Consider the following 27,666-nt stretch of genomic DNA (forward strand, 5'->3'; position numbering starts at 1 on the left):
CGGGGCATTATGATGGGGGTTGATACCTCACGAAAGGCATGGCTGCATGCCACCAAATTCTCAAAAGAGGTGCAGGACAAGGTGTTGGACCTTCCGTTCGATGGTAAGGAGCTCTTTCATTCTACAACAGATGTAGAACTGACCAGGACGAAGGATAGCACTCAGACAGCTAAGTCCTTGTCGGTCCTTGTTAAGACCCCTTTCAAAACTCAGACCGTTGTCCCAAAGTAGACCCTCCTCTGGCTTTAGGGGCTTCTTAGACTGGAAATCTCGCAGAGTGGATACCCCTTTGGGTAATAACCGCCGGAGGCAACAACTGACTCGGTTTTTCTCCCGCTCCTCAGGTTCAGGTGGCAATACCCCGAAAAACCTACAAAATGAGGGTTCTCCGCGCTCGCACGAGACCCCGGTGGGAGGACGCATTGCGTCTCATTGGGAGGTGTGGCAGACAATCACCGAAGACAGATGGTCTTGTCAGTCGCTCGGTCGGGCTTCCGCTTACCCCTACCCCACCCTTCAACCCTCCTTTTCAGCTGTCGGGCTCGCCCTTCCTCAGAGCCGAGGTTCAGAAACTTCTGGACCTCAGAGCTGTAGAACCCGTTCTTCTTGGGGAGCGAGGGGAGGGCTTCTACTCCCGGCTTTTTACGATGCCCAAACCCAACCAGGCTGGCCTGCGCACCATCCTAGACCTTTCCAAGTTCAATCTTTTTCCTACCCCAAGAGAAATTCAAGATGATCACGCCCGGCCAGATACGGTCCTCCTTGCAAATGGGCGATTGACTCAGCGTGGTGGATCTTCAGGATGCGTATATGCATATTCTGATTTGGAATCCACACAGGAGATATCTCTGTTTCTCTTTGGGAGAGGAGCTCTTCCAGTTTCGAGTGGTTCCTTTCGGCCTCAGCTCTGCGCCGCGTGTCTTCACGAAGATGTCGGTGATTGCGGCCTATCTTCGTCTGCAGGGTATCCATGTGTATCCGTATTTGGAGGACTGGCTCTTAGGTAGTCCTTTCCCGTTGAAAGCAGCGGGCAATCTTCAGTCTCTTTCAGCACCTGTTCCATCTTGGGCTGTCGGTGAACTGGCAGAAATCTTCCATGACGGTCTCGCAGGACTTTTCCTGGGTTTTCGCTGGAACACGATCAACTGCAGAGTGTACCTGACTGGGGACAGAATGGCGGATCTGTTAGCCACGTGTCAGATGTTTGCGCAGTCTGAGAGCATGTCGGCCGGGTGGTTCCAGAGGCTTCTGGGCCTCATGGCCTCGTGCATGTTGGCTCTTCCTCATGCTCGTCTCAAGATGAGGTGGACTCGGGTGGCTCTTCAGAGTTCTTGGCATCAGGCTGTGGACCCGGATTCCAAGCTGATAATGATTCCGGCTTCCATGAGAGTGGACCTGGAATGGTGGTCATCTCTCAGCAACCTGTCGGTGGGTGCGGGGTTCCAGGACCCAGCCCCTACAGTGTCGATCACGACGGACTCCTCCCTCCCTCCTGGGGTGGGGTGCGACGTTGGATCCTCTTCAGGTCTCGGATCTCTGGTCGCCTCAGGACAAGCTCCTCCACATAAATCATTTAGAGCTTCTGGCGATCTTCCTAGCGCTCAGGTCGTTCAGACCGATCATAGCCAACAAGGTGGTCTGCATACGCATGGACCAGGTGGTGTTGATGTATTACATAAACAAGCAAGGGGGAATCAAGTCTCCCCCTCTCGTGGACCTGCCCATCCAGATTTGGGAGTGGGCTGTGCTTCATGGTGTTTGGCTGCTTGCAGTGCACATTCCGGGCCAGCTGAATGTCACAGCGGCAGACAGTGGTCAGCTACGAGTGGGAGTTGAAGGCGGTTGTCCTCTCATGGATTTTCTTGTTTGGGGCACACCGTAGGTGGACCTCTTCACTACGGCGGTAAAAAAGAAGCTTCCTCAGTATGCCTCCAGAGGGTGGCTGGGAGCCTCCTCTGGGGGATGCTCTCGAGATTCCATGGCACAACATGAGAGCTTACGCCTTCCCGACTCTGCCTCTAGTTCACCCCGCAATTTGGAAGCTGAAGAACTCGGTGAACTGTTCCCTTCTACTCATAGCCCCATGGTGGCCGGCCAGGTTTTGGTTCTCAGAACTTCAACACCTGTTGGTGTATCCGCTGATCAGGTTACCTGTGACCCCCGATCTTCTTCATCAGGGTCAACCGCAGATGTGGCACCCCTCCCCACAATCGCTCAGCTTGGCGGCATGGTGCCCGAGTTCAAGTCTTTAGAACATCTTAACTTGTCTGCGGATAACATCCATATTATCCAGGCAGCCAGAAAACCCTAGACTAGGTCCCATTACAGAAGCAAATGGTTCAGGTTCTGTCATTGGTGTTTAAACAGGAAGTTGGACCCAAGGAGGGCTACAGTTGACACAGTTTTGTCCTTTGTATCATCATTAGCAGAGTCGTGTGTCCATGTTCTGTCATGCAGAACTTACCTTTTTGCGGGGTCCGCTTACCTTTCTACGGACCAATGCCCTTACTCTCTGAGTAACCCAGTGGTTAAGAGGCATTTTGCAGGCTTGACACGCCTCTATCCTCCAATTTGTAGTCCGCACCCATTGTGGGATCGAAATGTAGTCCTGACGGCGTTGTCATAAGCCTTTCTAGCCAATGGCCACGGTGGACCTTACATACCTGTCTTGGAAAGTGTCCTTTTTGGTCGCCGTTACGTCAGCAAGGCGGGCGAGTGAGCTCCAGGCCTTGTCGGTGGAGCATCCCTTTTTGGTCTTTCACAAGGATAAGGTAGTCCTACGGACAAATACTGCTTTCCTGCTGAAGGTGGTATCTGAATTCCTTGTGAATCAGTCGATCTCCATGCTGTTTTTTTTCCCGAACCCTACCTCAGAGGCAGAAAGAGATCTGCATTGTCTCGATGTCAGAAGGGCTCTTAAGTTCTATCTGGACAGAACTTCCGAGCTTAGGAGTTCTTCTCAACTGTTTGTGACTTTTGGTAACCCTCCGGGTAAGCAGGCATCTAAGGCGACTATTTCTCGGTGGATCGCCGACTGCATTACAGAGTCTTTCACCGTCCAAGGGCTGAAACCTCCTAAGGGTATTCATGCACACCTGGTGCGGGGTAAGGCAGCCGCGGTTGCTTTTCAGAAATATGTCCCCTGGGAGTCCATCACTAGGGCAGCTACTTGGGCCTCCCCATCTGCTTTTGTAAGCATTATTGTCTTGACATGAGCTCAAGAGCTGATGCTCAGTTTGGTCAGGCTGTGCTGAAGAACCTGTTTCAGTAAGGGGTATTTCCCAGTGCTTGGGAATCTCCCATAAGTATGGAGGAAAGGGGACGGGACGTAGGAGTATATCCAGGTTACTCACCGTAGTGAGCACCTTACCCTAGTCCATAGTCCCCCTTCCTCCATCCGCCCGCCGTCCCCTCTAATAAGGTTCCTCTGTTATTGCTAATAGGTCTTAGACCTGGTGATAGAAAAGGACTGATGGGCGATGCGCGGGGCGGAGCCAAGGTGGGCGGGGTTACGGCTGCGTGCCGGTCCCCACGCAAGAAAGAGAGGAAGGACAACATTTTTGCAAAATTCTTGGATGCTTTTTACAAAGTGCTCTGGTCCCGTCCCACAGGACGGAGAGATGTCCCAGAAGTATGGAGGAAAGGGGACTATGAACTAGGATTAAGGTGGTCACTACGGTGAGTAACCTGGTTAGAAGCCATTGCTGGAAGGTCACTTGCAGTTCTGAGCCACAACAGCAAGGCATTTTGGGTATGCAATGCAAATGAACTCCAATGTAAAAGAATTGCACTTCACTCATAGACTAAGACCATTTCCTGGATAAAAGGGTTTGCATCTGAGTTAGCCTGATGAAGCCCCATCAGGGGTGGAACGTGTGGCAGTCTTTTTGCTTTTGGAGCTTTTGCTTCGTTGCTATGGTTTTGTGATTAGACTATGGAAAGAATCCAATAAACTTTAAGGCTCAGTGCAGTGTTTTATTTTAGAAGATGATGTGCAAGGACATTGTGTATGGCAAGGACCTGATAATTATATAATTGAGGATGGGCTCCTCCATTCACTTCACTTCATGGCACCAGTTTAGAAAGCAGGCGAGCGGCTTTCGTCTGGAGCCAACAGGTAAAATAAAATATATATATAATACATACTTTTCACAAGCTGCTGTCTACTAGATCCACTACCCATGCCCATGGGTTAATAAAGCAAGCAGATCCTGGTCTACCCGATCCTAAAGTACTGGCAGGGTCACCTCTTAATTTGAAACTTTGGAGATGTAATTATGATGAGATTTCCCAAAAGGAAATTGGTGTAGCTGCTTGCTTTGAATTGTTTAGGCTCACAATAGAAGTCTGCATGCAAAGCCACTTCTCAGTAAGAAGGCCTATACATCTAGTAATGTTGACAAAACTCCTGTCCAATTTAGTGATCTAACATGACGTCCTTTAGACATATATTCAGAAACTGAGCCCCATGTGGTGATGATTTTTATATCTGGGAGGTTCTTATGGTTTTTATTGGCTCGTGTCATTCTGATTCCTGAAATAATACTGACATTTTAATTTCCCCTTTAAAGCGCAAAACTATAAGTGGCAGATCTGCCAGCTACTACGGGCCTTGAGAGCAGGATTGTTGCAGTAACTCACACTTGACATGAACGCTCTTCAGGGGGTGACTGAATTCAAACAGGGCTATAAGCATTGCTTGATAGTATGGCATGCCTGACTCCTCCAGCCAGCCCGCCCTAGCTTTTCAGTGAGGACATTTGAGTTCTGGGACATTGTAGTTTTGCTTTTCCATTGAATTGGAGATGTCCACTTAAAGCAGACTGTCCCCTTGTCAGCTAGATTCGTACTAGTACCTGCTTTCGATGCATGGCAGTGGTTAAGCAGATTTGTACTCCCTCACTCCCTTTTCAGTGGAGTGGTGTATCCTGCCCTGGCACTCCTGTACCCTTGCTTTCTGCGTATGCCACTAGAAATGAAAAACCATGGATATCAGTATGCCAGGAAAAATAAATGACTGGCTGGAATGCTCTTGTGACTGTGGACAGCTTGATTTGTAAGTAATAGTTGCAGCTCATGGTGCAGAGCACAATTGAAGTGCTGAGTATGCCACATTTTTATAATCCAAGAGATCTGTTTATGCCTATGTGAGTGGTGCAATTTATTTACTGCAGTCTCCTATTTGTAGTTTTGCTTTTCTATAATAAATGTCGCAATGGCCGTACATTTGATGATGACCCAGAGTAATATCCGCTATGCCCTTATTGATCTTTGACCCTGGCATATGGCTGAGAAGTTTCACATTAATGTGTGTATGTTTTCTGTGTGGGGTCCTGTTCTAATGCAGTCTTTTTACTTTTGCTAATAGATTGGAACTGCTATTATTAAATATCCTAACTTTGTTGGGATGTTTTTCTTCCTCTTTGTTGCATCGTCGCTCCCCCTTTCAACTCGCTGCCTAATGTGTAGGACCAAATTCTGCACTACGGACAAGCGCCGGAGGAGCGATAAAGGCGCTCGAAAGGCAAGCCCGTCTCTGCTCATCCATGCAGAGGATGGGCCCTGGGCCAAGAGTTCATATCAAATTAGGGAAAGAATTGATGATCCTTTAATAATAGCGTCACCGGAGTTGCTGGGACCTACACAACAATACTCTGCCCATGAGCTTTTGAAACGGGGGCCCCTCGGACAGTGATTTTCCTCCGGATTTGGCTCCTGGTGAGTGGGAGGGGCGGAGAAGTCAACAAAATCAGAGGGCAGAGAGGGCTCGTGCCAGTGCATTACTCAGACACCCTTGGCCCCCATCTGGAGCTACAGGGTTTGATCAACTCAAGGTTGGCAGAGGTGCATCGGGACAATGTCCACTCTTTGCTAGTGGACCTTGTCCTCTACCTGCTGTGCCCGCCATGAAACCTGGTTGACTCCTGATTCCGAACCAGACATTGCAGAATTGCATAGAGTTTTGCTCATTGACCGACCCCCAGCACCCTCGCTCAGATGCTCCATGGTGTCTTTGGATCACAAGCTTCCCTGCAAATTAAAACTAGTAAAGCTCCAATGCATACCTAACTGGGCAGTGCACATTCTGCTGATTTACCAGCCCCCATCACGTCATCGCTCACAATGTGTTAGTGCGCCTGCACAGCTTGTGGCAGATTTAAAGTTAATTCACCCTAACCTTAGTGTTCTGGTCAATTTTAATGTTCACCCCAATGATCCGATGGATTTCCATGCCAGGAATATGACTGCTATGCTAGGTAACATATCCATAGGTATGTGTAACCATCTCCCCTCTCGTAACTAGGGTAACATTCTGGATTTAGTGTTTTCTGAGACGGGTTTGGTAACCACATTTAGCCCTCTTTCAGTAACCTTGTTGGATCACTTCCTGTCACCTTTTGTCATTTCCCTTCCGGCTCCTCTCGACTATTCAGCTAAACTGCCTAAAACCTGGCGGATCTGGGGCACGGTTCACCCACCTATTGTGGCAGACCTTTTGATAGGCAACACTAAACCTCTCTTCTCTACAGAGGGACTGGATCCAGCCACAGCCTTGATTAATGCAATGATGGAGATTGCTGATGTACTCACCCCAGTGGCGACACCACTGTGCCGGTCAAAACCTTTGGCTCCCCGGTTTGGCTCAGATGTGCTGGCCCGGAAGTGGGCATACCGGCGTGCAGAATGCAGATCTGCTGCAGACTGTATCATTAGGGACCTTTTTTAATCTTCCCCCTGATGTTCTCACTTGTGGTGTGCCCCAGGGCTCCTCTTTCACCGCTATTGATAAATCTTTATCTCCGCCCTCTGACAGATGTCATCACTCAGTATGGGGTTCACTTCTACACCTTCGCTGACAGCACGCAGTTAGTGTTTCGTCTGGACTCGCGACTATCCAGCCTTCAGGCAAGCAGAAAAACTGCCTTGCTGCAATTGGGAGATGGATGGCAGAGAACTGGCTGAAACTCAACTGGAAGAAAACGGAGGATCCGGTGATCGGAACCTCCCCGCCCGCTACCAATTGGTGTGCTGATTTCAGGCCAAATGTGTTGGGTCCCTGCCCACTCCCAGCTTCTCAGTTAAGTGCCTAGGGCTGATGTTGCTGCCCTCTGGCTCGAGAGATGCACAGATTACAACTATCTGTAGTGCTGAATTTCCCAAGTTTAAAACCTTGCAGAAGATTATTATTATTTTATTTTTTTGGTCGGCCTCTGATAAGAGTGCAGGTGGTCATGTCATCGATCATGGTATCTTGGATTACTGTAACAATCTATCTGGGCTAACTTGCCTTTGAGATCCAGCAACTGCAAGTTCTGCAGAATTCTGCACTGCGTCTGGCACTTGAGGCTCAATGCCTCACTTTTTACAGGCCATGTTGTTCCAGCTACACTGGCTGCCGATTGATTCTCAAATTAAATTTCAAACTGTGCATTATGCACCAGGCTATCCATAATGTAGGTGCAGAATTTCTGCAAAACAAGCAGAATCGTTATGAGCCTTCCAGGTACCTACACTCTGCTTCGCAGGATAGAGACCCTCAATTTTGCAAAGTGTCTCTCGGTGGTCGCTACTTTTCAGTACTGGCTCCTACTCAATGGCACGCCATGCCCCCAAAACTGCGGGCAATTGCTTATCCCTCCCAGTTTCGCAATGCATTGAACGCATCTGTTGTAGATGGCTTGAGGTAGTCTTACTGTTTTTTCTGCCTTTTTTAAGCTCCTTGACACAGTTTGCTTTAGTCCGGAGTGCTCACTACAAATACTATAAATACAAATACCAAGGTCTGACATTGACCACAACCCCCTAATTTTTACATTAAACTCTGCAAGGCTGGCATCTAAAACTCAGACACAACTGGGGCCTACAATCGTTTTGTCAAATAGGAAACAAAATAGGTGGGAGAATGCGATAAGAGAAATATATTTGTACATTTTTATGCTGAAATTACCCCTTTTATTTTAGTAAAGATGCTAGATTTGGGTGCTTACTTTACTGCCAACATATTGAGCTCTTATGATTCAATATCTGGATTTATTACCCTATTAAAGAGCAAAAAGTAGCCCCTCTGGTCCCTCTAAAGGCTCACTGGTTTGATTCAGAACGTGCTCCAGGGTTCAAAATTTTGGGGAGCTGGGAGCTATTTAGCGCCTGCCTGTAGCCTAGAGGAGCCTGGTTAGCTTGATACCAACCGATACCAGGAGCCACTTTTGGCTCCCCAGGCCACCTGATGCGAAACACACACAGCCATGTGAATTTAACTCTGCATTTGGGACAATCTATAAATACACATTAGGACACATATGACATTTAAAAGATGATTCATAAATGATGGACAAAATGTTTAAGTTTGTATCTAATGCGGAAGTCTGATTTCCGGAATGTTACCGCATACCACCGAATGTACATATACTACCTCCTCGTTTACCAGCGGTAACTCCTGGTCAATGGTGAAAGATGGATATCCAGGAGCTGCTTTTAGCTCCTGCTTATCCAATCTTAATTTCGATCCCTGGTGCTCTGGCAAAATGAACGTAGTTGAAAGCTATTAAGCATAAGTGCTCTGCAGATCAGCAACATATGTAGGGTATATAAAAATGTGCAGGCAGTAAAGAAAATATCTTCTGAAGAGGCCCAGTGGCACTCTTTGGTTCAATAACTAAAGTCTACAAAATCAATTTTGGAGTAGCTTACTCTGGTATGTCCCCATCTTCAGATATGTATCTCTGAATCCCAATGGTTTACCTATTATTTAAAGACGAGAGTCCTCATTACACTACAGGCAAAATCAATTTTGGAAAAGGATATATCAAACAATCGTCTAGAGTTCAGCTGCACTGAAATTTATCAGGCTGTTAATTCTCAAAAATTAATGTATGGCCCTGGGTGTCACCCTGGCTGATTTGTTCAGAGATGAAGCTAAACTATGAACCTGGCTTTGACGCAAGTAATCCATGCTGCTTTTGTTCGTAATAAGATGAAGCCAAATTGGCTAACAGCAGAAATGTTACTATTTACAAGAAAGGAGATCCGATGGATCCAAGTAAATTATAAGGCATTATCTTTAATGGCAGGAAAATATTTTGGTAAGGCATTGCTATTACGCCTTGAAGAGTCAGTCAATAATTGCATTATAGGCCACTATAAAACCAGTTTTCAGAAGAATATTAGTAATATTAACCAGGGTTTCGGGCTAAATGCCAGAAGTTGGAATCTGAAAAAAAAACTCTCCTACAGTTCATTGATTTGAAATCTGCTTTGGACAGAATACCTAGAGGTGCCATATGGTTATGTGGACTGGAATTGCATCTTTCCATTTTGAGAGGCATTATGATGCTTTACAGTATGAATACAGCTACTGTTGGTGGGGAACAAATGGCAAAAAATCACCACCTTTTAATATTGAGAAATGCGTAAAACATATTGCTAGAACTATGTGCCGAATATGGACTACAGATTAATCGAAGTAAAACAAAAGTTATGATCTTCATCTTCCCAGAACAGGAAAAAAAATACAAAATAAAATCTCATGGTGAAAAGAAGACAAAATATATCTGGTAGATTACTTTTCATTGTTTAGGCATATGATTTAGTATTATTATTGTTGACGAGAAGAGTAATGAAATGCACTAATACACTGGCCCACCAAAGGTCCTGTTGGTCAAACCAGTCCTAGAGATCTATAGGCGCAAAGCACATCTGGCCAAATTTTATGGCGTTTAAATATGGGGCTATTCCTCCAAAATAATGCTCCAACTCTAGCCTTGCACTTAGACCTTGGCCTCAATAGCATAGATCATATATTGAATCCAAGACCGGTTTATTAGTGCATAAGACTCTGGTCTAATCCAGCTCTGATTGTATATCGTTGTGCCCACAAGGATTTATTAACCAGTGAGGGAGCTCAGTCTCTGAAATGGGTTCGTCATGTAAGAGAAGTCTCTATAGATCTTGAATTTAAAACACTGTGACTACAGCTGGAATCCATAAACATCTATTCGAGTAGGACTTTCAAAGAGAAAGCAACAGAATGTAATATTATAATAACTATATCTAAAATCGCGAGCACCAAAACTGGCAAATACTACTTGTACAACTTCTCTAGGATTAGAAGATTATTTTGATTAACTTCAACAATTACAGGCAATCCATTCATCAAATTTAAAAGTAAAATCATAATGCAAGAACAATAACAGAGGCTATACTACTTTGTAAATGCACACTGTTTAATATGCAGTCTTGAACTGTATATGGAGAAAAGTTAGTCAAACTGCACATTGACCCAACGGTGCAACCCAAAGCGGTACAACACAGGAGGACACTGTTTCACATGTGGGCGTTAGTTGCCAAGGAGCTACGAACACTTGAAGAAGCAGCCATAGAACCCGTGTCAGGCCAGACGCGTGGGTATCGCCCATGGTGGTACGAAGAAACCGGGGAAGGTGAGGATCTGTATCGATGTGCACCTTCCGAAAGCAGCCATAATCCGAGAACGACACATCACCCTGACATTGGACGAGATTGTAAGGGATCTCGCAGGCTCCCAGTTCTTCTCCAAACTTGACCTCAATGCTGGATCCCACCAGCTAAAATTGCACCATGAGTCTAGATAAATCTCAACCTTCTCCACCCACCTTGGCCTCAGAAGATGCAAGAGGTTGGGTTTCAGCATATCCTCTGCGACGGAACTGTTTCACGAGGTGATTCAGGGCAGAACAGTGGTACTAAACGTCAGTGAGGACATCCTTGTGCACGCCAGCACCAGAGAAGAATTGAATTCCTGAAGGAGATCACTTTCTTTGGCTACGTGTGCAATAATAAAGGGGCAGGGGCTGACACGCTCAAAGTTCCAGGTGTCAAGGGAGCAATGCTGCGAATCACACCCATGGAGGTGCGAAGCTTCCTAGGGACGGCGACCTACTGTGGCAGATTCATACCGAATTCGACTTCCATATTGGAACCCCTGAGGGAGGTGACCAAATCGAGCACCAAGTGGGGATAGAATACATGCTTGTGCACAAATGACTGGATCAGATTTTCCAGTACACTGGAAGGACCCAAGTGGGCATTTCCACGTAATTACTTGAAATTAACAAATTAGAGTTGTTCGTTCATGAGAATAAAATTGTGACAAAACTTTGTAGATTCAGCAAAACTTTGATCATTTATTCAATTATGCTTCATAGCAGGCTTTTGGCACCATTTTTTTGTCGTCCAATGCAGGGTCTATTATTCCAAAGAAAAGTATAAAAAAATACCAACATCTTACTTCACAAATAAATAAACAAGTGATATGTTGTGTGCTTTGTCAAAAATACATAAAATATATTTACCTTAGTGCTTGTAATTGCCTTATTGATGATTTCTTTCTGGTTCAAAAGAGTTTTCAAAATATTCCTTCAAACAATATTCTTTATAATGTTGTATCCTTAAGGTCTTCTTGAGCCAATTTCTGGAGGGTAATCTACATGATAGAAAATGTACATTTTTGTGGGGTTCCAAAATAAAACACAGCTTAAATCTCAAATGGTAGAGATTCTCCTCCCCAAAAGGGGATTCTTACCTATTTTGTAGCACTCTTTAAACAGCAGGGCACCATGCTCGCGTGGATACGCGTTGCTGGTTGTCCCTGCTGTTTGTGTACACTTCATCGCGTACCAGTGGCCATTTTGAAAACTTAATTTTAGTTGGCTATAAAATATTCTGTGTGCTAACAAAGTTTGTGAATGATATATATTATTGAAAGATAGATCATTACTCTCTCTAGACCAGTGATGTTAACTGGTAAAAATGTTAGATTCTAGCCATGTTAATTCATTTAAATTCAGTATGTGACAGATGTAAATTGCATCTTATTTTAGTGATGTGAATACTGCAAATACTGTGATATAGAATACTAATATACAACCCATATTTCGTATTGTGATATAGTAATAGGAACTCATTTCAAAATGATAATGAGATGACCCAATCTTAACAGTGGCTCTAAACACTATGAAAACTCTATAAAGTGTTGTATTTACGCACACTTATTTTTGGCAACTGCAAAGTTCATTCTTCATTATTTGGACCACTTTTCTAACTTTTAGTAACAATTTAAATCCGAGAAAACATGCACAGTTACATTCTTTGTTGAGACCCCCTGGGTGCAAAGAGTTCAGTTGTTCTATCCAGATCGTTTCTTTTTGGCTCAGCAGTCGATTAATATCCACTTTCACTCCTTGCGATAGTTCTAGCACATCAACAATTTGTAATCTAATTTGTGCTATTTGGTGTTTAGCTTCTTTGAAATGTCTTGATACAGGTGATTTCGTGTTCCATGTACGTATATTCGACTGATGCTCGTGCCATCTCACCTTGGCCTTCTGTGTCGTTTGTCCCACATAATATATGCCGCATGGGCACTTGATGCTATATATTACGATTGTGGTGTCACAAGTTGCACATTTTTTTAAGAACATTTTTTCGTCCTGAGTTGGGGTGGAACACGATGTCTCCTTGTTGAACCATGTGGCAATTCGAGCAGTTGAGGGACAGATAGGTGCCTTTCCTTTTTGGTCTTTGCTTGCGTGTTGGAACATCACTACGTACTAACATCAAGTTCTGTCTTCCGACAAAAAATGCCAATATTTCAAGACAATTTTCTTGATTTTGTGACTTTCTGTAGAATATTTGCTTCATCCTGTACTATTCTTTTGACCCTTAAAAAATAGTACAACAAACTTAAGAGATGGCAACAAGATTTCTACAAAGAGGCCACACACCAGAAGAAATCAATAATTCAAAATCCAAGGTAGAAGCATTGGATAGAAAAGAGATATTGGAAAAAGTCTCCACAACCACAGAAACGCCATTAATTTACGTGACGAAATACTCTACAGAAAGTCACAAAGTCAAGAAAATTGTCTTGAAACATTGCCATTTTTTGTCGGAAGACAGAACTTTGGGAAATATTTATACAGTCGCACCCATGTTTGCATACACCAGAAGTACAACAGTCGCATACCAGAGAAATAAAACTAATTGCTAACGCGTCGCATGCTTGACACCAACAGAACTGAGATATTCGCACATAGAGAAGTAGGCCATTGCAGTCTTATAGGGTTGAAGAAACTTCCACCTGTACCTCCTATGGGCTGACGTTCAAGGCGTGCATTGACCACAAGCCACTACTACCATTATTCACAGGATCATCACCTCACCCACCAGCCAGGATTGTGAAATGGCTCCTACACCTCCAGCAGTATGACTTTGACCTTGTGTATCAAGCAGGAGCAGACGACCTGGCGTCCTGGCGGATTTCCTAGCCAGGCACCCGAGGGCAGCGACACCAGTTGAGGTGGTCAAGTAGTCTAGAGAAACATAGGAACACATTTGCCAAATCGTCAGCATGATGAAACCCAAAGCCATCAGCATCACTGACATTCGGGAAGCCACTGCCGCTGACCCATGCTCCGACATAATAAAGAACGCAATACTTGCAAGCGCATGGAAAACTTTGCTCCAAAACATCCACAAATGCACAGAGGCCGCCACAGATTGCTTGACATGGACCTTTGCAGTTCACCAGGAACTCCATCATAAGTGAAGGGCTAATTCGCAGGGGCACACAAATCCTCATCCCCACAGCCTGCAGGACCGCGTAATCACCTATCACCTAGGCGCATGGGGGACATCAAGGGATGAAAACCAAGGCCAGGATATGACACAGGGTGTGGTTCCCCCAAATAGACGTGATGGTGGAGAGTGTCATCGAGTCATGCCACCCCTGCCAAGTGACCAGTGCACCCCCGAGGCCGGAGCCAATAAGGTCCGTGAAGAGGAAGGAACATACCTGTTGGTCGCCATAGACTACTGGTCACGATACCCGAAGTGTATATTAAGATGTTCGCTACACATGGACTACCAAGATACATCAAGAGCGACAACGGCCCGCCGTTCCAAGGAAAGGAACTGACCAAATACATGGACGATCTACAGATCCGCTACCACCACACTACTCCAAGGTGGCCACAAGCAAACGGTGATGCCGAACGGCTCATAAGAACCATAAAAAAGGTGTTGCGCATAGCAAAGGCCCAGAACAGTCCGTGGAGCGTGGACCTAAACAGGTTTTTGTGAAGCTACAGGGTGATCCCAGATACCTCCACTGACATGCCCCCGGCAGATCTAATGTATGGAACAATCCTAAATTCATAAATATCGCATCATCCCAGCCAGTCAGTGTAGAGACTGGACAAGAGGCGCACTCATTCCCGGAAGGTGAGAGCCAACGAGCACATGAGCACCCGACGACGGACCAGGAAATCGAGACCCATGGTGGCGGACCAAGTATTGGGGCTGAGGAATGTAACAAAAGCCAAACTGTCGGCCCGCTATGACCTCGCACCATGGAAGGTGACCAGGAGAGAAGGGATCAAAGATAACAGCCGGTAGATGTCATTGTCACAGGGAACGCATTGTGGTTCAGGCGAGTCCCTATTGAAATGTGGACAGAAGATCAGAACCAGCTACAGAGGGAGAGGGAAAGTGCACTCACCACCCCGAAGCTACACCGAGAGAGGGAGACGGCACAGAGTCTGGAACCATTTGACCAAGCAGAGGAAAAAGTGGACCCTGACATGGAGGGCTCCCGTGATGAGGAGGAAGCCGCAGAAGTGACACCCTGCCAACGCTACAGTAGATGCAACCTTAGGGTGCCCCTCGGGTAAGCTGAGAGACTACGTGTGCTAAATTGAGTTTCACATGTGTAAATAGTGTTCAGATCAGAGAGTGTTTATGTATTTTGTTATGGAAAAAGAGGGATGTTATGTACGTGCCACATCACCGCGCATGCGGGACATGACGCACAGCTCTTTAAAGAGCCAGAAGGCACGGGCAATTTCCTGCTAACCCTCTGACTGTGTGGACGTGTTTCTTTTATGCACGCTATGGCCCGAAAGCCTGCGCAACGCGCACCAGAGCTCCCTCGCCGAGCAGGGAGGTCCTGCTGACATACAACAATGGGCTCCTCTGCGCATGCGCTTCTGATACGGCACCCTGGGTGAGCACACACATTGAAACTATTTTTAGCACAGCCCGGGAACCTCTGCCTCGTCTGCGCGCTGTTCATAGGCAGGTACAGGTCAGGCTTATCTGAACCTATAATCCCCACTCTAGGAATCATGTTGTAGGATTAAATAATCAAAATGCAAATCAGCGTTATTGTATCGTAAACTGCTGTAATGCCGCTTATTTGATGCCTTGCATTACTGTGTGATTGGTAATGAAAATAAAATAGATACAAATTTACTTTCCTCACGCCCTACTATTCAAACCAATGCAAGCGTTTACTGATGGATCCTACTCTTCAGTCAGACAGCGGGGAATACTATTGCTTGCTGGTTTCTCTTTAGGAAGTAAAATTAAATGTCAGAGACTGCTAAAATCAATCATATCATTGTTTTTGTAAAGCTAGATGAAGACCAATTATTTTTCTCGAATGTCACGTTTGTGAAATCCATCTTTGATCAGTTCCATCATTTTAATCTTGGTTTAAGGTACCTCTTCAATTGTGGGGAAGGAACACAAAGGTTGATGCAAGAGCACAAGTAAGTTTTCAGTTGTCTAATGTCAAAAAATGTTTGTTTCTCTTATGCGGTTGCTACATTTGTTGATTGTTGCAAATCTGTGTTTCTGCAGGTTAAAAGTAGCTCGCCTTGACAACATTTTTCTTACAAAGATGGATTGGGCAAATGTTGGGGGCTTATCAGGTACGTTTTGTTATTTTTACTTAAATTGACATCCCCCAGGTTCCTTATTTAGAAGTGAGTATCCACCCTGTCTTTGCAGTTAGCCCTAGTTGCTCCTTTTTGTTCCCTTCTACAAGGATTGGTAGAAGCTGAAGCTATTGCAGGGCCATTTAGACTCTTAATGTTTTTGCTTTTCTGTCGTTGCTGAATTGGAAATCCATGTCTTTGTTTACAGATAGCTCTTGGCACCTATAGAAACTGAGGAGGAGTGATTTTGTTTTCAGCATGCTATTTCTAGAGTTGTACTGGTGGGCATCAATATCTATATTCTGCAGTTCTGAGACCCTATCAAGGGTTGATTTGATTATTGAACCTATACTGGGTCTATGCTTTGTTATCCCTACATATTAACGGCACCAAAAATATTGGCGTACATATGGTCGTTTGTCTTGCCATAGGCGATATTTTTGGGGGTGATAATTTGTGGGGGCAGGGATTGCGGGGGTGTTCCCCCGCACATTTAAAAATAATGCAGGGGTGTGTCCCCTGCAGGGTCCATGGCTCAATATCGCGATATTTTTGCGGGAATATTAACACATGGAACCTATGCTTTTAACCCATAGCATTCAGCAGCTTGTTACTTTGCCATCAAAGTAATCCTTTATCACAGATGTTCTATTTGCTTGCATTAAGTGAAGTGGAGTCACTGTCCCACATGGACAGTGACAGTTTTCCATGTCAAGGGTCTCGACACAAATGTTTGCAACGATAAACGTACAAAGAAACAGTTTCTGTGATGCTTCACAAGAGTTTAACGTATTTTCAAGAAGATTAGTAATTGAAACTGCGTCACCCAAAAAAGTGCCTAATTTTACTAAATATTGGCAACCAAAAGGTCATCCATATTTTTGTATTCTGACTGCAACAAAAAAGACTAAACAATCACCAATTTCTCTTAATAGTAAGCAAATCGCAAACTAAATTGAATTGTAATTTGAAAACATCTATCTATATATAAAATGTGTATGCATGTTTCCGTATTCAGCTGATGCTATTTATCAGTGTTGGGTTTGCCTCTGCTGTCCATATGGCAAAGTGCACCTCTGTGTGCCCTTCGACTTCAGCAGCTATCTTTTTATGAAACGGAATGAGCACGGTTCTACTCGGTCAGCTTCCATTATCACAAACATTCAGAATAATTTCAAGTTACTTCTTTCCACCCCACTTCTCTTCAAATAGGGCACGGTGGTTCCAGTGTCAATGAACAGCTTATTACCGGCTCAACGTTTCATTCCCTAAAGAGCGAAACACTGTAGGATGAATTCCTCCTCACAAGGTAAAACTGAAAGTAGGCGCTGTAATCCTGCTCCTACGCAATCTTATGCCATCATAGGGATTCTGCAATGGAGCAAGGTTGACAATCCCATGTCTACAAAGATGCATCGTAGAGGCCCATGAAATTGACGGAACTTGGATACTGTTCTTATACTGCGCATACCTCTCATTCCATCTGATACAAATATGCCTTTAAAATTCAAAAGAAGACAGTTACTTATACGTTTAGCCTTTTCAATGACCATTAATAAGTCACAGCGACCTACGCCCCCTTACTGGCAGCGAGCAGTTGTAATTCCAATATTAAAGAAGTGGGACAGAAGTGACCCTATTAATTACCAACCGATATTGACCTTTAAGATGTGCTTGAACGACATATGTTAGACAGGGAATGGCTAGTATATTTATAAAACTGCTTCGCTAAGGTGTACAAAACAGGTCTTGAGTGATAAAGACGCTAATGCATTAAAATTAAAACATTATCTTCCTTTGAATTGGAGCTTTCTGTTAAACAATGATTTCTACAAAACTGTTCCACCCCGCTCCCAACAGTAACAAAAATACTGCTTGCAATATTCACAGATGTAACATTATCCCTGGATGCTTAAAAGTGTGTGTATGTGTGCGCATGCTCTGGAGGAGAATTAAAATTAAAAAAAACTGCGTGGGAATACAGTAGTATGTGCTGAAACGCTGCACTGTTTCCTCATATGTGACACCCATGATTCAACTGTTATAATAAACTGTTCTGAACACAAGATATGGAGACCGCTTCCATGTAAAGCCAGAGGTGCTGAAAGAACACATGTTAAATATGTTTTCACAGGGTTTGAAATTAAGATTAAATGAGCAGGAGCTAAAAACATCTTCTAGGTTTTGGGCATCACCCAGTATCCATTAGCTACCACTTTGCAATCACGAGCGAATACACTGCGCTCTGCAAATCTTACATCCACATGAGATGTATTCCAATGTTTTTCCCATTAAGTATGCTCCATTATATTTAAATGTGTCCTAATACATATTTATTTACATTCTAAAATGCTCAAGTTAATGTCACATGTGCATGTGTGTTATTTATGTATAGAAAATTATAGGGAAAGCAATGCATTTTTGGCACAACATTGATTTTTACAAAGCGGAGGTGCTGTCTCCTTAACAAAGGGTGAGAGGGTGTGGATATATAAGACCAAATGATACGGGAGAGGTAGAAACATGAACGAGGGTACGTTTAGGATGATGGGACGAGGGAAAAGTTCCGGGGGTTGTCGCAGAGAGGAGAACAGGGAGATGTGCTTGTGTAGAATGCTATGAAAGTGGTTCTTCAGAAAAGGGGAGAGCTCGGAAGTTGGATTTAAATGGAGATCGAGTAGGAGTAGTGCAGTGAGGGAGAGGAAGATCATGCCATAGTAAGGGAGTGAGAAGGAGGGGACACAAACAAGAGGGAGCACAAGGGGCATGATCTGAGGAGGTAGATCCCTTTCTCTTCTTCAGGTGCCTCCCTCTGAAATGGCCTCCCTGCACCACTCAAAGTTGAGCCGGACCACCTGATGTTCTGGAAGCAGCTCAAGACCTTCCTATTCTCCTCCGATTTCGCCCTCTCTCTCCCTCTCCTGCTGATCTATTGGTCTGCTGCACCGACTGGTTGCCTGGCTACCCTCCAAGCATAACTAGTACCAGGCTCCTCCATGATCCGTCTCCCCTGAACTGCCTCCGGGCCACTGCGCATTTAGGGGCTGTAACTGGAACCTCTACAGTCCCTTGCCTCCCTGCAATTTCGAAGATGAGAATGAGTTTATACCTTGCCCGCTCTCTCCTAGATGACAACTGGCGACTGGAGGGAGAGATGGAGAGCTGGAGAGAGGGAGAGGGAGAGAGAAAAAGAGAGGGAGAGACGAAAAGAGAGGGAGAGAGAAAGAGAGAAACACTAACTACCCCCACTCTCTGCCTGGCAAAGTGTCTGACCCACAGAGAGTTGGAGGTAGTTGAGCATCAATTACAAGGGCTTGAGAATGAAGGTATTTGGGGAGAAAGAGTTGTATGTAGTGCAGGCCCTGGCCCCAGAAAGCATTGTGGACAATGCAGAGGGTCTTGAACTTGCCTTGCAGTCACGGGAGTCAGTATGTATAGTGGGATCTCAGAGCAGGGCATTCTGACACTGGGAAGAGCTACAGAGGTGTAATACCAGTTCTTTATGAGCGCTAAACCTGAATATCATCTGTGGAATTGGGCCTTTTTCATGAGGTCCTGGAACCAATGTAACCCGAGGCAGTCCTGACTTCATGGAAAGGGTCTGCTGACAGACTCCCTAGGAGCTGTGCTGGGTGTTTATGCTGGCTTCATGACAACTCCCCAAATATAATTGGATTCCCCCGATTGGGACATGGGGTGCGAAACAGTGGGGATTGTCACTAGGGGGATTGACACCCTTCAAAGCGGACAAAAAACCTATATTTTGTTTGAAATGCAACAGTTCTTCCCATTGTATTGAAAGCTTAGTGAGACTTGATTGTGTATCGAAAACGTGCCATTCCTGTACATGGAGGGAGGGGTTGACAAAACAGTATTTATGGAAACCGAATATGATGTTGTGCTTTGCTTGGGTGAGTTAAATCCCGATTTGCTTGTATTCATGTTTGAGGGAAATCACATTTCCAAAGGTGATTCCCTGCTGAGAGCGTGCTGTAAAATAGGGAACGTTTCCCTGTGCAGACTGTGTAATACAAATGAGTGATATTTAAAAAGTACCTGAAGTGCTATCATGTGTCTAGTTGACATTAGAATCTGTGATGTGAGGATGTTTTTGTGAAGTCAAAGTATTATGATGTACTGACCGACAAGCAGTAGAAGTGTATTGAGAATTAATGTAGAGTATTATTCAGAACTTGGTTTAAATGTGTGAGTGCATGTGTATTCTCTCCCTCCGTCTCCTCTTCTCTTGTAAAAACGAGTGCCACTCAGTGAAAAACAGATTTACAAAAATATAGACATGTTTACTCCTTCACCAAAATACAGATGAGAAAGAATGGTACCAACAATATTTTGCTGCTCTCTGTAAATGAGGACCAATACTTTTTCAAACAACTACAATTCCCATGTTTTGAGTGCAAAAGTGTAGTTTCCCAAAACATGGAAAAAATGCCAAAGTTGATCCAAAAAAGTAAATTGTGAAGTGCTGTGCAAAACCATTTAAAACAAAGCATGCAAGTCCATTTTACCAGCTTTTAACCATTAGATCGAACTCCCACAAATATATATAAAACCATACCTATATGCAATGATACAGTAATGCATGCCTAAAAAAAAGCATAGATATATCTGAAAGCGGTCATACTCAATACAAATAAAGTTCCTAGTCCTAGTGAAGTGCAAATTTGAATACCTCTAATTTGAAGAAAACAAAATGTCATAGTGGTGATAATTGCACAAATGCAAATAGTAGCCTGTTTTCTTAGTTTGAACTAACATGATCCCTCAATGACTCTCCTGGTTTGCTTCATTGGAATCCCATAACTGCATCAAAATTGAAAGCCAACATATTATTGACCTCCAATTCATGACAATCCTAGAACAAGAGAATATAAAATATATATATATATATATATATATATATATATATATATATATATATATATATATATATATATATATATATTATTTACAATTATTAAAACAAAAGTCCACCATCAACCATTCCAAATCAGGCAGTAATAACCTCATAATAAGAACTACACAAAAACCTTCACTAGTGTTAAATCCTGCTGGAATCTTACAATTAAAGCACATTAACAACCTGGCTTTCAAACGCTGAAGGGTGAGTTCTCTGTTACATTTTATTTTTAATGTTGTGTAACATGAGCCAGTCTGATCCATTTCAATAAAAATCTATTCTGGTTATGAACTCAGCAAAATGAGTAGCCTCTGGGTAGTAGTTATCCTTAGACTTTGTTGCTCTTCGATGTTCCTGTATACGTATTTTCAATTTCCTCTTGGTGCTTCGGATACAGATTTTCTGACATGGACACATTACAGCATAAAGCACAAATTCTGAGTTACAATCCATTGTAGAAGTAATATGTGTCCAGTATGTCCCTGTGACTTTGAGGCATGCCCTCTTGATTACCTGTGGGCAAATATTATATGAACCACAGGGTAAACATCCTATGTGTTGTTGAAACCAATTTGGCTGTTTACCAGCTTCCAGATGACTGTGGGTCACAAGATCTCAAATGCTCTTTCCATGTCTGTATGTAATTTGCACTCTAGGATGTAATGACCTAAAATCAGAGTCTTTCAACAGTGAGTGCCAATGTTTAATAACTTCATAGATTTGTTTGGTCTGTAAGGTATAAGCAGTAACAAATCTAATAATCTCAGATTTCTGTACAGTTGATTTCCCAGATTACAATTGATCTGATCTGGTTCTTAAATTCTTTTTGCTTTTAGATTCCTGCAGAACTTCCTTTGAATATCATCTCTGTGAGAATCTAGTAGACATATCCTCACACAACTTCAAAATCAAAGGCACTGAAACTATTTATTTTAGCCCTGAGGAATTCAGCATACAGAATATTATTGATGGTGCTAGGAGGTTGACTTGAATTCGTATGAAGAATAGAATTACTGGCAGTAGATTTACGATACATCGGAGTCTGGCTCATACCCTCTATTACCGATATCTTTGAATGCAAAAACTCCATGCCATCAGTGCTGTTTATCATGACAAAATTCAATTCATTTTCATTCTGAAATTTGTGAAACAAATGAATCCTCCACGCTTCCTTGCCAGATTAAAAAACATTGTCTATAAAATGGGAGCAAGACAGCAATATTATCATTCCACTTATTTAGTGGATTGTTCAGAACAAATATTTCGTCCCAGTAGCCCATAAATAAATTAGCCCATGAAGGTGCAAACTTTGTGCCCTTGGCGGTACCAATAAGTTGTAGAAAAAAAGTCACCATTAAATGGAAAATAATTATGTACCGAAACAAAAGCAATAGTTTCTATAAGAATTTCATTATGCTTGTTAAAGGTTGCTGATCTGTTCCTTAAATTTGAAATCGGCTGTCTTTATTCCATCGGAATGTTTAATCGATGTACATAAGGAAGTGACCTCAAAGGTGACGAAGATGAAATCATCCCCCCAAAGTATATCTTGTAACCTATTTAAAACATAAGAAGACAGACTTCACACAAATGGGACAAGAAAGGAGTCCATAGAGCTAGACATTGGTAAAGTCAGTGAGCCTATGGAGCGAACAGTCTACCTGGGACAGCACACTGATTTTTGTGAACTTTTGGTTGCAGATAAAGGGTTAACTATCTCAGATCGGGTAAAAATGTCAAGTTGAAAGCTACAAGCCAGCCTTAAAATGTCACTCGCCACTTCAATTCTACACATGCACCTAGCATACAATGGGCCTCATTACGAGTCTGGTGGTAACTGTGCCGGAAATTCCAGCAGTTTACCGCCGGACTCGTATTACCATTCTGACTCTGTGATTGCCGGAATCACCGGGGCATTACAACCCCTGTGACCCAGTAATTCCGGAGGCGGAATTCTGTTAATCCCCATTCCCATGGAGTCCCACAGGACTCCATGGGGAAGTGGAAACACCGGCACCATGCTGTAATGGTGCCAGTGTTTCCGTGTCCGCCTGCAGGCGGGTGGGGTTAAACCTGCCAGGTCAGACCTGACTGGAGTGACACCTCCCGCCTGCAGGACTCTTAATCAGACGGTCCGGAAAGAACGGTGGTGGCGGATTTACCACCACCATTCTTTCCGGACCGGCTGACTCGAAATGAGGCCCAATATCTTGCCCTCCAAGAGTCAATTATCATTAGTCCGTGGCCAGTGACGAGCGCACATTTTGCACCCTGTTTTAGATCATGCAAATGAGCGTATACGTGTGAGAAATAGTGAGATTAATGCAGACTGGTCAATTTTGTTTTTTGTAGACCAGATATCTGTTATTGTACAACATTGAGGCCTATCAACTATCATCCCATCAGAACAGTGCCTTCATTCTAAAGTTTTTCGGCCGTGCAGCCCACATCAAAGTACAACAATACCTTTAAGCCAACCACATTAGTGTCACCCGTCAATCTTTCTTCCGCAGAAGGCATGGCACGGAAGCTGCCCTCCTTGATCTGAAAAATCAACTAGCCGACATCAAAGACATGGGTAAACCTGCCTTGCTTCTCATGCTGGATCTCTCAGCTGCAGTTGATCTCGTTGACCATCAGTTTCTCTGCGATCACCTTAGCACCACAGCAAACTTCTCTCCTGCAGCCACTTGCTGGATCAAATCCTTCCTAGCTGACCGATAGTCTCCGGTCTTCATAGATGATCATGCCTCCTCATGCACGCCAGGTCCCTGCAGCATCCCCCAAGGGTCTTGCCTTTCCCAGACTCTGTATAACATCTATACAAAACCCCTCTTCGATCACCTGGATGTCCTCGGCATTTCCTACTCCTACACGAACTTGATGACACGAACATTCTCCTCCCCCGAACCCCTTCCCCCCCTCAGTCTCTTACCACCAGAACACTGCTACCACCAACTCGGTCTACAAAATCATCCAAAACTGGATGGCAACAAACAAACTATGCCTAAACGACGATGAAACAGATTCTCATTGTTGGCTCCCCCACCACTCTCCACAACTTGGAAACGGCCTGCAATTCCATCAACAGCAACCTAATCCCCATCTCACCTGCTGCCTAAACTCTGGGCGTCTATCTGGACACCTCGCTCGACCTCGCACGACCTCGCACGTCAAGTTAACGCCACCTCCTCCGCTGCCACCTACACAGCCAAACTTATCAACGCCAGTTAGCCTTCCTTTCCATACCCAATCGCCACACAATTGCCAGAGCCATTACCAGGGCCAAGTTGGACTAATGCGATGCCCTCTGTGCTGGCACTTCGGAACGCAACTTGAACTGGTTGCAAATCATCCACAGCAATGGCCTCTGAGCTGCCCTCGGACTCACCAAAAAAAACGCCCTCGTCTCAGAAGCCAGAAAAGACGCCCATTAGCCAAACACGATTTAAACATTGTGTGCAACAATCAAACGACAAGTATTCGACCAGTGATGATCTATTTCGATGGAGCTGTCAGTATCCATACCTCTGGCTCTGCATGGACTGCCATGAATGGTTGTATTGGAGAGGAGGCATCAGCATCTCCCTGAAACACAGTACTTGCATTAGTATGGTTTTCAATATTGGAAAAATAACACACACTTGGGGTCGACGGCACAGGTACATATAAAGAGAGAACCACAAATGATGCATTGTTTAAAAGAATCAAGGAAAATCTAAATATGATCACATTTCATCGACTTATTTCTCAGATTTATTTACATCTGCATCATCTAAATGGCATGTTGTGATTGTAGTGGAAGCTCCGTCGTCTCCCTGAAACACAGCACTTGCGTTAATAGGGAAGAAAGTATAGCAAATGGAATCACGTTATATGATCACGCATGATGGAGCTGTCAGTATCCATACCTCGTGCTGCTGAAGAATATCTATGGATGTTGCAAATGTAGTGCGCACTTCCGAAAGCTGTTGCGCCGATTCGTATACGCATGGTCCCGCTTCCACTTCCCCTGAAATTACTTGAATGTCAGGCTCTGCATCAAGTGCAGGGGTTGACGCTCCAACTGGCTGAAACAGTACTTGCATTAGTGAGGATTACAATAGTGAAAACATAACACACACCTGGGGTCGACAGCACAGGTACATATCAACGGCTAACCACGAACGAAACATTGTGTAGAACAATCAAACGACAAGAATTCCAGCTCTGATGATGACGCTCGATGGAGCTGTCAGTATCCATACCTCCTGCTGGTGAAGAACATCTAGAAATGTTGTAGATGTGGCGGTCGCTTCAGCATCTCCCTGAAAGACAGTACTTGCATTAGTATGGATAACACTAATTATAACTGAAAACAAACACCAGTGGACGACAACTAAGGTGTGTATCAATTGGAAAGCACTAACCAAACATCCGGTAAAATAATTACACGATAGAATAAAACTATTACTTGACATGCATAAAACAAGTCTGTAGCGGATTAGCCTATTAAGATTACCTGATACGCGCTAGAAGTGGTTGATAACTGCGACCACGTCAAGGATGTAGAATGTTCTTACTTCAGATACAAGGGATAGTCAAGAAGTTGTGAAGGAAAATTAATGATTGATAATGAAATGCCAAAATTAAAAATAGCCATGTAAGGCGACAGAATAATTGAAAAATGCTCAATACAGCACAGTTCCCTGTTCCCATATATATACATTGCGTTTGTGGGTTATGAAATCGAAAAATATTATATTGTTAAATGTCATTATTCAAAAAACTATACTCATATCAATATCGAAATTATTACAAGGGATAGAACACCTACAATATCAATTAATCCATTCAGCTACCTACACACTACCGCAAGGCCTAAAGCTAAATCCAGACACTTGACTCACCGGTGGCGGAATGTGGACGTATAGAGTGGGAATAGCGTTTTCGAGCAATTTCCGTGTCGTTCGCCGTTTATTCTTCTTTGTTACCCAAGATGTTGTGTACATGTCCAAGGGAAAGTGCCGGCTGCAGATGCGGTATCGATCACCCCTCTTGTTCTGTAAGACTTGTTGGACTCTACTTTCTAGCTCATCCAGTGGATATCCGCAATGTCTGACCCATTCTCTTATTCGATCAACAGTTTTCGGGAATACAATCATTGTAGTGCCTTCAGATTTTGCATGGGTCTTCGAAGGGCAACCGCTAGTCGAACAGGCAGCCATTGTTGATAAATCTGAAAAGTAAATATCGATATTATTATACAATCTTCAAGAATAAAGATTTGATACAAAAGTAAATGAATCATACAATGATCAATGCAAGGTTTGTTTTGGTCGCAGGAACTATGCAAGTTCATTATGTGCGGCTTAGTATTTGCATAAGTTGCAGAAATGTATAAATGATGTGACTAAAATCTGAACATGTGACTCGTCCCTTGGATGTTCTGTCTTGCACGAGAAGGAAACATGCTTACAGTATAGACTGGACCCCCGAAGGATGCAATTCGATGACAATAGACACAGATGAAAATAAATAGATCTATTGATAGCTTAGCAATGGAAACTCAAGTCAATAGCAATGAGACCAATGAACCTAGCACTATTGTGTACTCTACTCGCAAATAGATGGAAATTTAAAAATCTGCGAAATATGACTAGGATACATGGCCTTACCTTGACCAACAAACAGTTGGATTCAGCAAGCAGAGCAGTATGTTGCAGGAGAATAGGTGGGTGGCGACAGGTAGCACACTGATGGGTTTGCTCTAAGCGGTCACAGAAGTTCACAGATAGCATGACGATGAGCAGATTAGCGTAGATCTCAGTGGTTGCCAGGTAGCACGTTCAGGAGTTGACTTGCAAAGCACAAAGATGTTCTCATTAGACATCAAGTGATTTGTAAAGTATTAGAAACAGGGGTTTGTTTGTGAATGAATGAAGTATGTATGTCGTGGTATTAGGGGGGCGGGCTGCTTCAAGGGGAGGCCTGGCTGGAGACAGGTGGTCTGAGGAGGCCATGTGACCGATGGCCCCTTGGCATGGGATACCTTTTGAAGTGTACATGCAGTTTGGTACCTTGGCCTTTCGCGCCCCTGACAGCGCGCATCCCCGGGTGCGAACCGCCTTTGATAGAGGGGGTGGGATGGATGGGCCTGGGCGTGCAGATCAGGCACAGGAAGACTGCTGAATGGAGACACACTTATGTGGATTGCAGGGGGGCGGCCTGCTTCAAGGGGAGGCCTGGCTGGAGACACAGGGTCTGAGGAGGCCATGTGACTGATGGCCCCTTGGCATGGGATACCTTTAGAAGTGCACATGCAGTTTGGCACCTTGGCCTTTCGCGCCCCTGACAGCCCCATGCCAGCGCTCATCCACTGGCGCGAACCGCCTTTGATAGTATATCGTTGCTTATCAATAACAAATGCCACATACCGGAGATTCTTGTGAGCACAGACCCACACTTCAACCGGTGTATTATAGTGGTCAAGACCCTAAGGCCTGTATAATCCAATGGTAATTGTTAGTATAGATATATGTGTGACTTTTATAGAGACATAACCTACTGAAAGACTTTGAACAAGTGTTATTTAGTGCATGCATTATCGAGAATATGTTATGTTAGCTTAGAAGGATAGTGACCACCCTGCTTCACAGCGACCAGACCTTCACCCATTCGGAGCACAGATGTCCGACGTCCATCCTTGAATGGAGACACACTTGATTAATTTAAAAAATTGAAGCAACCGCTGTTAAAATATATGTGGTGTTTTATTTTGTATCTTATTTTCATGACACAAAAATGCAAGACTTTAAAGATTATACAGGTCAGGTTGCAGCACAGCGAGAGAAAATCCCCTGTACTGACCGCTGTCACTCGGGAACGTTTCTCTAATGGCACGAACGGCACAGGCGGGTATCGCTCTTCGAACGCGGTGTCCAAACCTCCCGTGGAGCCACCATGTAAAGGAACGATAGGCCACCAGCCTGTACCACCTGTGAAAAGGAATGA

General features: G+C 44.1%; 1 protein-coding gene across 1 annotated transcript in view; it reads left to right on the forward strand.

The window, feature by feature from the left end:
- The window catches only part of ELAC2 (elaC ribonuclease Z 2), a 972,577-nt gene that overhangs the window by 51,929 nt on the left and 892,982 nt on the right, over positions 1-27,666 (forward strand). Inside the window, exons 2-3 of the mRNA XM_069654514.1 lie at positions 15,537-15,587; positions 15,679-15,749. Coding sequence (XP_069510615.1) covers positions 15,537-15,587; positions 15,679-15,749 — 122 coding nt within the window. The remainder of the gene's footprint in view (positions 1-15,536; positions 15,588-15,678; positions 15,750-27,666) is intronic.

The sequence above is a fragment of the Ambystoma mexicanum genome, chromosome 3q (genome assembly GCF_040938575.1).
Source record: "Ambystoma mexicanum isolate Mex_15411 chromosome 3q, UKY_AmexF1_1, whole genome shotgun sequence".
NCBI classification, from domain to species: domain Eukaryota; kingdom Metazoa; phylum Chordata; class Amphibia; order Caudata; family Ambystomatidae; genus Ambystoma; species Ambystoma mexicanum.